This window comes from Raphanus sativus, chromosome 9 (assembly GCF_000801105.2).
Source record: "Raphanus sativus cultivar WK10039 chromosome 9, ASM80110v3, whole genome shotgun sequence".
NCBI classification, from domain to species: domain Eukaryota; kingdom Viridiplantae; phylum Streptophyta; class Magnoliopsida; order Brassicales; family Brassicaceae; genus Raphanus; species Raphanus sativus.
In genome coordinates this window covers 24,478,887-24,493,402 of record NC_079519.1, presented here as the reverse complement: position 1 = coordinate 24,493,402, position 14,516 = coordinate 24,478,887, and the positions used below count along the sequence as shown (strand labels likewise).

Genomic DNA, 14,516 nt, shown 5'->3' with positions numbered 1-14,516 from the left:
TCTGTTTTTTTTAGATTCCAAAATTTTGAATTCGTTTGGATTTTTAACCAATTTTTATTCGGATTCAGTACAATATTTTTGATTCGTTTTTTTGTCAGTACAATATTTTTGATTCGTTTTTTTTTTGTTCAGCTCTAAATCAAGCTTCAGCGACTGTGGTCGAATTTAAGGGTTATTTAGGGGTGGGCACTCGGTTATTTTACCGGTTTGGTTCGGATTCAGTTTGGTTCTAGAATTTTTCCACTTAAAGTAAAATATAATTAGTTTGGTTTGGATCGGTTTCGGTTCAGTTTGTATTCGGTTCAGTTTGTGTTTCGGTTCGGTTTATCGGATTTTCTTAGTTTAGTTCTTTTAAGAGAAATCATGTTTTGAAACATCAACGCATGGTCATGAAATCATCATGTTGGTGACAATAAAAATAAATTATGTAAACTAAATCCAATACAGAACTAAATCAAAAGTTTTTTTGTGTTTAAACGTAAAACTAAACATTGAAATGTAATCTACTTATTTTAGATTATTATCTTTAAACCTAATATAAGTATTATAAGCAGTAGGAGTGACATTTCAGTTATTTTATGGATTCGGTTTGGTTAATTTAGTTTTAGAATTTTTTCCAACCGAAGTAAACCATAACTAGCTTGATTCAGTTTTGACACGGTTCGGTTCGATTGGGTCGGTTTGACTCAGTGCGGTTCGGCTATTTTGCCCACCTCCAGATATATTACATCTGTACTGCACAGAATCCACTTTCTCATATCTGTATCCATTAAATATTTTTCTAATGCCTAAATTAGTACTGTACTGTATATAGACTTGAATTTCATCTGAAAATAGCGCTGGGAATTTGATTTAAAGCCCGCGGGACCCGGCCCGTTAGGCCCGCAGCGGGGCGGGTGCGGATCAAAAAAAATTCAATTTCAAAATTTGCGGATCACGCGGGTTGGCCCAATAGATAGCGGGGCGGGCGCGGGTTTTAAAAATATGGGTAGCGGGTTAGCGGGCACCCGCATATGTTAAAAACATGTCATTTTGGTGTAGTCAACTTCATGTTGTTTTTGTGTTTTAGGTAGTTAGTGTATGTCGTGTTTTGGTCTTAGGCTGTAACTGTATGTTGTTTTGCATTTTTCAGGGGAATCGAAGTGTAGAAAACCCTAATTCTTCATCTCATTTCTCAGCCGAACCCTAAAGTCTCACTCTTTCAAAATTTCTCTTGGTTTTTCGATCTCTCTACAAATCATTGATTCTCTCTACAAATCATTGATTCTCTCTGAGTCTCTACTTTTCAGTTATCAATCAGTCTCTGCCTCTGTCTCTCTCTCGCTGAAGAACAAGGTATTTTCGATCTCTGTCTCTCACTATCTCTGTGTCCCTTTGTCTTTGTGTTGCTATTTCTTTGTCTCACTGTCTTTGTCTCTCTTGATCTCTGCCTGTCTCTCAATTTCTCTCGATCTATGTCTCTGTTTTTTTTTCTCTGTAGTAAATATACATCTATGTCTCTTTTGACTCCCTGTTTGTCTCTTTGTTGAATTTTTATAGTTTCACTCTTGTCTTTTTTTCTTCACAGGTGCTAGCATGGATTCCAATAAATAAAATAGAGCTGATGCTGTGGTGGTGGCAAGAACAAGAAAGAAGATCGTATGTAATTTTTTAAGGCTGTATTTCAGTCTGGACAAGAACTTATGGTTTGTGTGTTGTTGTAAACTATGGTTTGGTGTTTGTTGCAATTTGAAAAACTTGTCTTTGTCGCTGAAAATTAAAATCTGGATCGGTTCAATTTGTTTGTCATGAATTTTTTGTGATTTAGCTTTTTTTTTATATTCTGGCGGGTTACCCGCTTGACCCGCTTGATCAATGCGGGGCGGGTGCGGTTAACAGGTCCAACTCTTAGCGGGTCATGCGGGTAAAATTAAAATTTGAAAAATTAACTCTAACCCGCTGCGGGGCGGGTCGGGCGGGGCGGATCTGACCCGCTTCCCAGGACTATCTGAAAATCATCAATCATGGAAACGTTAAAAGTTTTTGCATTCAATGGGAAAACGATATTTTATGCCCAACATATTATACTCCCTCTGTTTCATTATAAGTGTCGTTTTAGACTTGTGCACACGGATTAAGAAAGCATTTAATTTTGCATATTTTCAATATAAAAACATCATTACCGATACAATTCAACCAATAGAAAAATAGAATGGAGAATAAAGTTAATAAATTTTACATTGAAACTCTAAAACGACACTTATTTTGCAACGAAAAAAATTCTCTAAAACGACACTTAATATGAAACGGAGGGAGTATTATGATAAGGTCAATCTATCAAATATATCAATGTGGAAATAAGTACTACACTTTTAAAAGTTTAAACTAGATTTTGATCCGCACGTTCGTGCGAATGTATATTTCGAAAATATGTTACTATTTATTTTTCATATCAATATCAAAGCTGGATAAAAAAATTCAAATCTGAAGAACCGAACCGATCACGATCCGAAAGAGTAATACCAAATCCGAACCAAAATTGATTAAATATCTTGTTTATTCAAAATTTTGATATTTAGACAACCGAAACCATAACCAATTCGAACCGAAGTATTTTGGATATCAAAATGTATCCAAAAAAAAATTTATATACTTATATATATTAATTATTTTTAGTTTTAATTGATATAAAAACATTCAGAATATATGATACTTTTAGGTTGGTTTAAATACTTGAAAATATATAAAATTTTGAAATATAAATATCTAACATAGCGAAAGTACACTCAAAACACCAAAAATATTTAAAATAATTATTGGTTTTTTATCCAAAATTTAAACCAAACCAATTTATATGTTAAGTTTAGATATTCTGACATATGTTATTCAGATTTATATACAATATATTATTTTATTTATAGATTTTAAAAAATTCAAAATATATAATGAATTTTAAAAAACAATTTAAATGAGTTATCCGAACTCGAACTGAACCCGTAAAGATCCGAATATAATTCGAACTGAAATTTAGAAATATCTGAATGAGCCTGAAAGCTTTGACCCCAGAAACCCAAAACACAAACATATCCGAAACGAACCCGAATGGATATCTGAATGTCCAGTCCTAGTCACTCTTATGTATCATATATATATATATGTCATCATATAATTAATTGTATTGGTCCACCATATAAATAATCATATAATTAATAGTATTTTATATGTATGATCTTATAAATAATCACATATATTATATTTTTAAAGTTTAGTGTAAAATATAAAACCATAATTTAAGTTTGTATATGAAATTAATCTTTTTGTTGTATTTTTCTTATACGTATTGAAAACATTTTTTTAATAATGTTTATTGGAAAATATTTTAGTAAAAATAAATTTTTGAATATATGCATATTTTAAATCAACTTTTGATATAAATCAACTTTAAATTATTAATTTTGATTTGAAATATTTATATAAAATTTCAATTTTATTTTATGATTATTTTAGACAAAACAATGTTTTAGGTAATTATATTAGTCCATTTTTATATTATAAAATTGATATAATGGATTTCCAATTTTTATTAATAACATAAGCCATTACTTTTTCTTCTTAACATATTTTTATCCATGTTTCTAAATTTTAATTTTTTGTATTAGTTTTCTATTAATTATTATTTATTTTATGATTTTTTTTATGAAAATTGAGTTCTTGAAATTTTATATTTGACTAAACTAAATAAGATAATAATAATGTTTCTTAAATTGTTTTATATAGTATACTATTTATATTTCAGTTTGTGTTTTTATTTTCACCATAAAGAATAGTAAATAAAAAAAATTGTAAATATAATGACAGAATTGTAAATAAAAAGAAATATAGAAAGAAAGTTGTTTAATTTATTGTAAAAAAAATGACTAAATGTTTAAATAAAAAATATTAAATATTTTATTCATGTTTCTAAACAATTCACATTTGTTACTAATTTATTAAAAATACAATGGTTAAATATGTAAATAAAAAAAAGTACATATCTCTATTATCCATGTTTCTAAACTATCTCATTTATTCTATTATCTTTATTTCCAAACAATCAAATTGTGTACTTCAACTTGATAATATAGATAGTGTATTATATGGTGATAATTTTTGTTTTATAAATTACTTAAGTAATTCTTATTATATATATCGTGCAAATGAATAATATACATTGTATGTATAATAAAACTTCTACAACGTGTAGTACAGTAAATCTTGTTTTGTGTAGTACAGTAAATCTTGTTTTGCAAGTATCTTTATTATTGTTGTTAATGTCATATCTTAAGTATATGACTTTGTAATGTTGAGTTAGTAAGATGTTCAATGATTTTAGAAATATTAAGTTGATCATTTATTAGTTATAAATATACCATATTGATATGAATTTGTAATTTCAGTTAAATTTTTTATGTGCAACTAATCGATAGTAAAACTATAAGTATTATTTTTTTGGTTTGTTTGTTAAAAATGGCAAACCTCTAAACATATAGACAACTAATATATATATATATATATATATATATATATATATATATATATATATACTAAACCAAATGTTTTAAGAATTGTTTTAAATCCATGTTTAACATTTATTTGATAGTGAGGTTCTCATCAATTACATTACTACAGTTATTTGCTAGTGAAGTCTTAGTGTTAATTCATTTAGATGTCGGCACTTGATTTAAAAATTTTGGTTTACTAATATATATAAACCAATTTGCATAGGTTGTGATATTGGCAACGAAAACGAAATATCAGTATGGCTTGCGATATATAAATGATGAAGTTAGAGCATCTCCAACCACACTCTATTTTTCACTTTAAAATAGAGTTTAGAGTAAAAAATGCTCTAATGGTACTCTATTTCTCACTCTATAATAGAGTGAAAAATAGGTTTACTCCAAATATAAAGTAAATTGTTTTTTCTTTGTTCATCATTCTATTTTCTACTCTAGTGAACCTTTGGAGATGCTCTTAGTATGTAGGGAAGAAGTTAACAGGCTTCTTGTTTGCTCATGTAATATGCTATTTGACCCGTGAAAGGCTACAAATCCCATTATTTGAGGAGACCACTTTCAAATAAACCTTTAGTTTATGTATTTATTACACGTGTGTCATTTCTTACGTGGCAACTCCACAATTCACCTTAGACAATTTTTTTAAAAGCCCATCCTTCCTTAGAATATTTATCTTTCGTACCACTCCAAAGGACAAATGTTATATGACTCATATTTAATTTATTTATATTTACAATATGTGCAGTCATATTTTTCAAAAATGCGTTGATCATAATTTTATAATGGAACAACTACATTTTATATGTTTCATATTGATAGGTTTGGTAATACTACATTGCTAAATGATAATGATACTATAATATTTTATGTTTTTTATATTTTATGTTTGTTATAACCAAAGAATGTGACAAAATATTATATTTAGATGATACTACCATAATTTATAAAATATTTATCTTTTGTGTTATCATAACTTTTATATTTTTTATGATACAACCATAATTTATAAGTAATCCAATTATATTACAAATATTATTAATAATTTCGAATTATATTTTAATTATTAAAACATCTAATCTGGATGATAATGTCAATTCATATTAAATAAAGTGTAGATTTCAAAATATGAAAAAGAAGGTCCAAATTTCAAAGTATTAATAGAATAATTTACAAATTATTGGTCTGGTGAGTGATCTTCTTATTTTTGTCGGCCAATTAAAAGAATTTTAATTTGCTGCGTCTTGAAAAAGGGATTGTTAGCACACACGCACCCATGTCCCTGATGGTTAAGTCACCCAATAGATTCCGATGCACCCCCGAGACCCCGACATATTTGCCACAAAATATCAACCCGAAGTAGCTTGAGGCTAAGAACTTTATTCCAAACGGCCACTCGCTTCAAACCAAGAATTTCTAAAAAAAAATCAGAGTGCATACTGATTTCCAACAAGTTATTTCACCTCTGAGTTGATTTTATACATTTGTTCGGAGTGCATACTGATTTTATAGCTCCCTTCCGTAAGAACCTAGTACACATTTTTACCTCGACATTATACACGATGGATCATTGACCCCACAAGCTGTACAGATTTGATTTGATTTATTTATACACCCTGACTGAAACAACAGGATCCGATCCATTCTATATCTGATCCCGTTATGTTGGGAGTAATGGTTATCGAACCTCCGGTCCTCCCATAACCTCAAAAAAGTTAGAAAAAAAAACAAGAAAACAAAATTGGAATGCTCAGTTGAACAAACAAACAAATACATGTGCAATTTTTCTTAACTATAAATACTACTTAGTAGATTAAACATGCAATACACAATTTGAAATGATCAGAACAAGATCTTTTGTTTACAGAGACCATGAAAAAAAAGAGTGATGTTTTCAACGCATGTGGAGAATCAAAAACACCGAAGAGGTGCACTCACCCAAAACATATCAGCCATCATCAAGATTCATTCAACATGCGACATCGAGTAACAACTTTCCTGAACTCATCCAAGCTTAGCTGAAACCCAAAAAAAAAAAAATTAAAGAAAGATCCCCAAGGTTTAGCAATTAAATGTTATATAAATTGGGAATTAGCACACCCAACCTTTCCATCTTTATCAAAGTCAAAGCAACGAATCATGTCTTGTAATTCCTCGTCTGACCAAGTGAAATCATGCACAGTGGCCATTGTCGCCACATCTCTCAGAGTAATGAAACCTTTTCCCGCTTCTTGCATTTACAACAACAAAAAAAAAAACAATCGATGATGATCTATCCAATAAATATAGCAATAAAGACAATAATAAATCAGAAGAGTGTTAAATATTAACTATCAAACTGAAAGAAGTATAAGACCAATTCATCCCCAGTCATCTGCATCTTGCTCATGCTCAAGTCCTACATATATATATATATAAATACAGATATCAAACAAGAGCAGTGCACAGTTGGGAAGAATAAATTTGATTATTAGGATAAAAAGAAACCGAATTATTCTTCTTAAAAGATGCTGACGCTTGGCCGTTTCTACGAGAGCCTACTCCTGCTACTGCAACAGAGCCTAGAGAAAGCGCTATTGCCTGCAGTACTTGTAATTGTTCATACAGTTTTGAAGTAAAGCCAATTGCAATTAAATATGTTAATGTTCAAATAATAGTACCTTGTTTAAGTCGTCATCGTTATCCTCTCCAAGTGGGTCTGATCTACACAAATGCTTCTTCCTCTTTGGCGTGGAGGCGGTCTTGTTCTTGTTTCTTTTACGAGAAACGGAGCTTGATTTCTCCAGAAACTCCTCCTCTTCATATTCACTCTCGTCTATTTCATCTCCGGGTCTATAATCGTCGTCTTCTTCTTCTTCTTCTTCACCGGAATTAGGTTTTCTCATAGATGATGGAGGCACAAGGGCCTTGGCGGCTTTAGAGATGCCGAGAGCTTCTAATCTCGCTCTGTTCTCGGCGATCCTTGTCAACCTCTTCTTCTCATACTCCGACATCTTATCACCCTTTCCTTCTTCTTCTTCGATTGGGTCTCTCGTTTCTTCTTCCGACTCCGATTCTTCGCCGCCGGACCTCGACCTCTCTCCTTCACCCATTTGTTTGAATCTCCACAATTGCCCTAATTCGCAGTTTCTTTCTTTTGCCGCCTCAATTCTCACACAATGTTGGGCTTTTACATGGGCCTAAAATTTTACAGATACAGATTGCCTGGGCTTATTATCACTGGTTTGGCAAAAAGAAAATAGAAGCCCAACCAAGTCCTTTTTTTCAACCAAGACTACACTAGTACGTTGCACAAAAAAAAGACTACACTAGTACTTTTTAATGCCACCATCTTAAAATTATAGCTAATTAATTAATATCTAAGGTTTCTATCATTAGTAGTATAAATATATAGTATATGATCCATACAAAAATATCATTAACTCAAACCACTAGTACTACCACACAATATATAAATATATAGTATATGATCCATACAAAAGAAAAGAAAAAAAGTTTCGACCTTTCATATGAAGGAGAAGAAAGTTTCTAGAAATCTCTCTCCCTTCTTTCTAGAGAACAGTCTCCGGCCGGTGGATTTTGCTTCTCTAGCCACCGCCGGTCCGGCAAAAAGCTTTCTTTTTTCTGGTTTGTTTTTTTCTTTCGGTTTTAGGTGCGGTTTGATTAGATATCACTCCGTTTTTTTTTCTCTGCTCCCGGCCATGCATCATCTCCTCCGATGGTGGTCCGGCGTTTGTTTTCTGGAATCGTACCGTCTCCACTGTGGTAGTGGTCGCCAGCTTTTGACTCCTGCGGAAGTGATTAGGCTGTGTACAAGGTGGTTCCGTTGTGGTGTTTGGTGGTCGAATTCGGGAGAGCTCTTGGCGAAAGCGAGGGAAGCTCCTTGAAGGTCGGGCCTTTCTGTGGAGACTCCGCTTCTTTTATCTTCGATACTATTGTCGGTGGTGGAAGTCGGTGGTCCTGGTTTAATCCCCTGGTGGTTCCGGTGGTGGTTCTCTGTGATGATTCAGCATAGACTTCTGCGTGGGATGGAAGTGGTGATTCACGATCCCGACGTGATTCGGGTTTCGGTTCCGGCGGCGGCCTCCGGCTCGTAGAAGATGACGAAGCCTCCTCCGTTAACACGCATCTTCGCGTTGTTGTGGTTTCAACACGTGGTTTGTGGGTTGGCGGTGTGAGTTTTGGGCCTCGTATTTCTTTTTTGGGCTGGGTGGTTTGTATTTGTTTTTCGGTTCAAGTCTGGACCTTTATGGGCTATGTAATATTTCTTCCTTTTAATAATAGTACAGACGGCAAAAAAAAAAAAAAGCGCAATGCGAATGGTGTGAAACGTGTGATTGGTAAATTATGGCCCTACACAAACTTTCTCCTTTTCTCTTTCTTTTTTTTCTTCATTTTTGTTTTTCTTATTTTGTCCTCGATTTTATTTGATTAGAACTAGTCACATATATATTAAATGTGGGGATGGAAATACCGCGTTGTTTCTAAGCTGACTTGACTTGTTAATGGATAAAGCAATATAAATAAATATAAAACAGACAAAAAGAGAAACACGAAAGATCAAAGATAAGAATCAAACCATGTAATTCAAATATAGTTAGCTTGATATGGAATTAGATAATATAAGTTGAAGTGAAGTAAAAGTGTATACGTACGTATAAGCAACTAGCTATTTATTTTGATGTATAATGAATTAAAGACACACTTACAAACAAAAGTATGTATAATCGTCTTATGTATATGATCTAACATTTGATATAGAACGACCATAGGTTGAATCTTGAATTCGAGTAGACTTTGTTTACTCAAATAATTAGACTGACCTATAAAGAAAAAGGGTTCAATTGTAAAGTGAGAGGTTGAGGAGAAGATATGGTGGGCAAGCTTGGCATCTACAAAAGGTAAGATAAAGACTGAAAGATGGTGAAAATTGAATCAAAAGCTTCTCATTAAATTAAATTTTTATAATAAATAAATACAAGTAAGAAACGAATTTAAAATTATATAAATTTAGCTTTTGTCATGCACACAAAATCACACCCATCAATTCCAGCGACCCCTCGCTCCCACCTTATAATATGACCATAATCGACAACTTTCGTGTTAGTGACCAGACACTTCCAAATTTTATATATCCTAAAACATATTAGTAATACTATTACTTCAGAAATTTTAAAATTGTATAATTTTAATTAGAAATTTTGCTTATTAGCTTTGGTTAATATGATAAACTAATCAATTTCCACATAAAACTAAAAATGTCAAGTAATTGGCAACTTGAAGTAAAATGTGTCATTTTGCGGTTAAAATATCTCTTGTTAACCAAAGAACTTGAAACAAAATATGAACAAAACACTGGGAATATGGACACATACAAATGTTCGTATAAAGTCTGATCATAACCAAAGCAAAATCTTCCTAACTCCTAGGAGAGTCTTCTTCAGGACAAAAGTACATGATGTGTCTAAAAGATAAAAGAAAACATATAAATCAATTAATTTTTAGGACAATAAATTAAAAAGCTGCGTATTTTATCATCATTTTACTTTTTGTAAGCAATGAACCTCCAATTGTTATCTATTTCTTAATAACATTTCGCACATATTGTTCTCAAAAGTTAAAAGATCAAAAACAGCGAGAAAGGAAGATAAAGGTTGATGGTTTTTTAATTATTAGAGCCCTTCCATTATCAAGAAGATGCTTTCGATATGTGATGTGCCATCTAACAAGTATACAAAAAATAGTTTTTTGAAATATATATGAATGGTATTTAAATATCTAAGAGAACACACGAATTTTTGTTTATCATCCATATTAGTTTTGAGTCAAAGATCCATAGTCATAGAACAGCAATAGTATACTAAAACCTGTTGATTTGTCAATTTCGCGAGGAAAGATTACATACAGAATCATGTAAATTAATTATCATAAAGTCTGTAATTACTTTCCCCTCTTTTTCTTTTTTGAACACCTCTAATTATTTTCCCCTAATTAAAAGATTTGCGTGAGTTCGTCTAGACCGGTCAAAAATTAATTTACGACCAAGTTTTATCGACCGTAGCATTTGATCTTTGAATATGTGACGATGACCACCTAGACCTAGGTCCCAAACTTAGTGGAGCAGAGCGCCCGTGACCATGGCCACGATGTGTTTTTCCACGATGGCAAGTTATGTATCTGCTTCTTTCAACACAATGGTTTTAACCGTTGATCACATTGATCATCTCTCACAGGGAAACGACACATGTGTTACTGCCGTACACGTGTAGATTGAGTGATCACGACATTTTCTTCTGCTGCAGGACACAGGCTTATCTGTCAACTATTCAATTAACTGTCTCCAACTAACGTTTATTGCACAAGAGACAAAACTTATAGGCTTCTTGTCAGTTCCCAATACTATTTATAATGTCCGGCTTTTCCATTTAATCATCTAGTATTACAAATTTTTATAGAACAGTAGAACGGGATTTATTTGTTTTTAAATGGCAAACGAAAGAGCTATGAAAATGTAAATTAGATTTGTTCTGATATCCAGGCTTTATTTAGAGAAATCAAGTTAATGTTGAAAAGCAATGGCCGCATTATGTAATGCCTCTGTATGGACCATTTTAAAAGGAAAAAAAAGATAAAAAAAGCTATAAACGGCGCACACAAAAATGTAGAGTATTGTGGACCAAAGATAGTTAAATATTAGAAGACCCATGTGACAACACAACATAGAGACACATCTTTAATAAACAAAAGAGACCCTCGCAAAGACACAAACCACAACAAACTCTAAGCAATATATAATCACAATAATGAGCAGTAGCTTTCTGCCTCGCATCAAAATCATCACCCATTTATTTTTAATTACTCTCCAAACAGAAACCAAAGCAAGCATTCGATCATACTCCCTCCATTTCATATTAAGTGTCGTTTTAGAAAAAAAATTTCGTTGCAAAATAAGTGTCGTTTTAGAGTTTCAATACAAAATTTATTAACTTTATTCTCCATTCTATTTTTTAATTGGTTGAATTGTATCGGTAATGATGATTTTATATTGAAAATATGCAAAATTAAATGCTTTCTTAATCCGTGTGCACAAATCTGAAACGACATTTATAACGAAACAGAGGAAGTAGTATGGTATTGGTATTTAAGCGTTTGTATAATACCCACATTAATACTGGATGACCAAACAGAAATTTAATTACTCACAAAATTTCATATACTTTGTGAATCGCACCGAGTAAAGTAATATATCGGGAAGAACAAAAGATTATGAAAATATATGTCATAATTAGATGATAGATTAAAATTAAGAATACATTTAACAATAAAAAAATAAAAAAGTAGAGGGTGGTGATGGATTCTCAGGAGCGACATCTCCAGGCGGAGACGCCGACGAGTTCTCTCCTTTGCCAGCAGAGAAGAAGAGAGTTATGTTTCTTCTCGACGTGAAAGCCTCTCACAGGCGTCCTCTGAACCAAACACTCAGCCTGAGACTCCGTGAAGTTGCTGTGCGCCACAGGCGAGAACCCCATCTGCATGAACATTGCTTGCCACGTCATCATCATCGGCCTTTCGACCGGACGACGGCTGCTACTACTACGGTCGAGGACGAGCTTCTCGATCTCCGGCTGTACGAGGAACCTCTCGATCTTCTGCATCGCGTCGAGGCTGGCGTTGACGGCGTCGAGGGACTCGAGGAGAGCGGCGTGGGACTGGAGCGAGTGGAGGAGCTGCTGCGGGAAAGGCAGGTCGGTCCTCTCGCAGCCTCTGTCGGAGCAGACGATGATGGTCGGGGAGAGGTGTTTGACGAAACGGAGGAGGAGGGAAGGGGTGTTGGAGAAGGAGGACGGGGAGAGGTTAACGGCGACGGCTTCTTTCTCGTTAGGAGGAGGGAAGGAGAGGAGGAGGTCTAAGGTGAGGACCTGGATGTCGAGGGAGATGTTGATCTCTGAGGCGAAGTGTTTGAGGTTGTCTTGAGTGAAGCCGAGCTCGAGGTCGTTGTCGTGAGAAGAAGCGAGGAGTGTGATCTTGAGGGAGAGGGGACGAGGAGAGTCGTTGTTGTTGTTGTCGCGGAGGAGGACGAGCTCTTGCATGAGGGAGGCCCATTGGCCGCCGAAGCCGATGTCGAAGTCGATGATGTGGAGGCGGTTGAAGCCGTGGAAGGACTCGAGGAGGGCTTGGTTGGAGGTGAAGTTGGCGAACTGGAGGACGGGGGAGAGCTCGGAGAAGGATTTGTAGGCGGAGATCTTGAAGATGAGGGAGTAAGGGTTTAGGAGGGGTTGTTGTTGGGTGGCGTTGTTGTGGTGGAGGAGACAGCTGTGGAGAGCCTCTATGAAGTAGGAAGCTGCTCTTTCGAAGGGCTTTCCCGCCGCGGGAGAAGAGAGCTGTTGATTGAGCCGCGCCAATATCCCCTGAGCTAGACACGTGTCGCCGCCGCTCTCTATCACCTCCGCTACTTTGAACAGCTGCTCCGTTAGCGTTCCCTGATTAAGGGAGCCTTGGTTGAGACGCTTTGCCGGGGGAGGAAGCGTATGGTGGTGGCCGTAGAAGAGGGAGGGTTGCTGGGTGAAATGAGTTTGGCTTTGGTTGATTAGGAGTGGGTGAGGTGGCGGCTTCTCCTCGACGACTTGTGACTGAAACAGAGGTGGAACCGAGCCGAAGACGCCGGTGGTATTATCGAGGACACCGAAGCTGGTGCCGAGAGATGTGTAGTCGGAGTGGTGGAAGGTGACGGGAGATTGGGAAGCAGATGAAGTCTGGAGAATGTTGTTAAGTTCGTGAGAAGGATCTTCTTGGGAGTCACCCATCATGATGAGCCTGAGGATGCTCTGGTCGTTGTCATGGTCATGGGTGGGAGAGGCAGGAGGAAGCACTTGCTCCCAATCACTCCCTCCACATTGCTCATCGCCGCCGCCGGAGATTGCGGTGGATACACCACCGCTGCCTCCGACGGCAGTGTTTACGCCGTGAGAGGAAGACACCGTGGAGGAGGATGTAGTGAGAGGGCTGAGAACAGAGGTGGGCTCTATGTCGGAAGAGGAGAAATAAGAAGAAATCACCTTCCCTTGAAACTCTTCAAAGGAGGGTAAGGGCATTGCAAGACTTTCTCGAAGAAGCACAAACAAAATTCACAAACCCCCTTTGCTCTCACTATCTCTCTTCTGTCTTTCTTTCCTTCTTCTTTGCGTTGTGGATGCGTGCAGGAAATTAAAGTGGCAAAGTGCGCTTCAACCTCTCTCTCTCTCTCTCCTTTTTTTTGTGTTTCTTATTTTTTTGCTTTCGCCTGTTATCTGACTTACACTAGTACTATTTAACAATTATCAATCTTCTCTCTGACAATGTATGTTAAAACAGTATCTTATTATATTCTCAATCTCTTGCTTGCTCTGCTTTCTTAATCTATGTGTCTTCTCTTCTATCACTATCCCCACTCTCTTACCAATGCGCGTGCTTCAGAAACTCCTTTCAGTAATTATATAAAAAATATATCAAAATCTGAATTTAGAAATAAAATGTTCTTTTTTTTAACACAAAAATGTTCAACTTCCCCTTATTTTGTAGTGGTGTTTAAACATTATTTTCATGACTAATTTTTTATTTTTCAATCAATAATGCACAATGGAAAATTGAAGTAATATAGTTTATTATTTGATCTTCTTTGTTATACAGATAATCATGTGCATTAGTCCTGCCAAGATGAGCAATTAAAGAGAGGGGGTATGCTTGTACTTTAACTACAAACATAGTCTGAACCATACTGGTTTTTGAAGCGGGGTCTGACGCGGCCGGTGACGCGGCTGGTGACATGATTGAACGGCTAAGATACTGGTCTTAGACAGGGCAACTATATGGCTACGATTAACCAGAACCACCACGTTTTTTTTTCTTCATTTCCGCAGTAATCGCCACGGAAGATTCTAAACTACAATTTTTTCCGTGTAGTAAATTTTTATAAACTATTGTATATAAAGTTTATATAGATAGTTT

At 35.0% G+C, this 14,516-nt stretch overlaps 2 protein-coding genes and 1 long non-coding RNA gene across 3 annotated transcripts; 1 reads left to right on the top strand and 2 right to left on the bottom strand.

The window, feature by feature from the left end:
• Window positions 1-847: 847 nt before the first annotated feature.
• On the top strand, window positions 848-1,818 carry LOC108824329 (uncharacterized). Its single transcript, XR_001945200.2, has 2 exons — window positions 848-1,335; window positions 1,568-1,818. It is a non-coding gene; the product is annotated as an uncharacterized LOC108824329 (long non-coding RNA).
• Window positions 1,819-6,264: 4,446 nt separating this feature from the next.
• LOC108824150 (calmodulin-like protein 12) lies at window positions 6,265-7,648 on the bottom strand. The gene is made up of 5 exons (XM_018597520.2): window positions 7,193-7,648; window positions 7,020-7,112; window positions 6,864-6,930; window positions 6,638-6,762; window positions 6,265-6,550 (listed from the first exon to the last, which is right to left on the bottom strand). Exons 1-5 carry the CDS (start codon window positions 7,622-7,624, stop codon window positions 6,491-6,493), a joined length of 777 nt encoding a protein of 258 aa, XP_018453022.1. The 5' UTR covers window positions 7,625-7,648; the 3' UTR covers window positions 6,265-6,490.
• Window positions 7,649-11,708: 4,060 nt separating this feature from the next.
• On the bottom strand, window positions 11,709-13,854 carry LOC108828524 (scarecrow-like protein 6). The gene has a single exon (XM_018602247.2). It carries the CDS (start codon window positions 13,622-13,624, stop codon window positions 11,891-11,893), a length of 1,734 nt encoding a protein of 577 aa, XP_018457749.2. The 5' UTR covers window positions 13,625-13,854; the 3' UTR covers window positions 11,709-11,890.
• Between the last annotated feature and the right edge of the window lie 662 nt (window positions 13,855-14,516).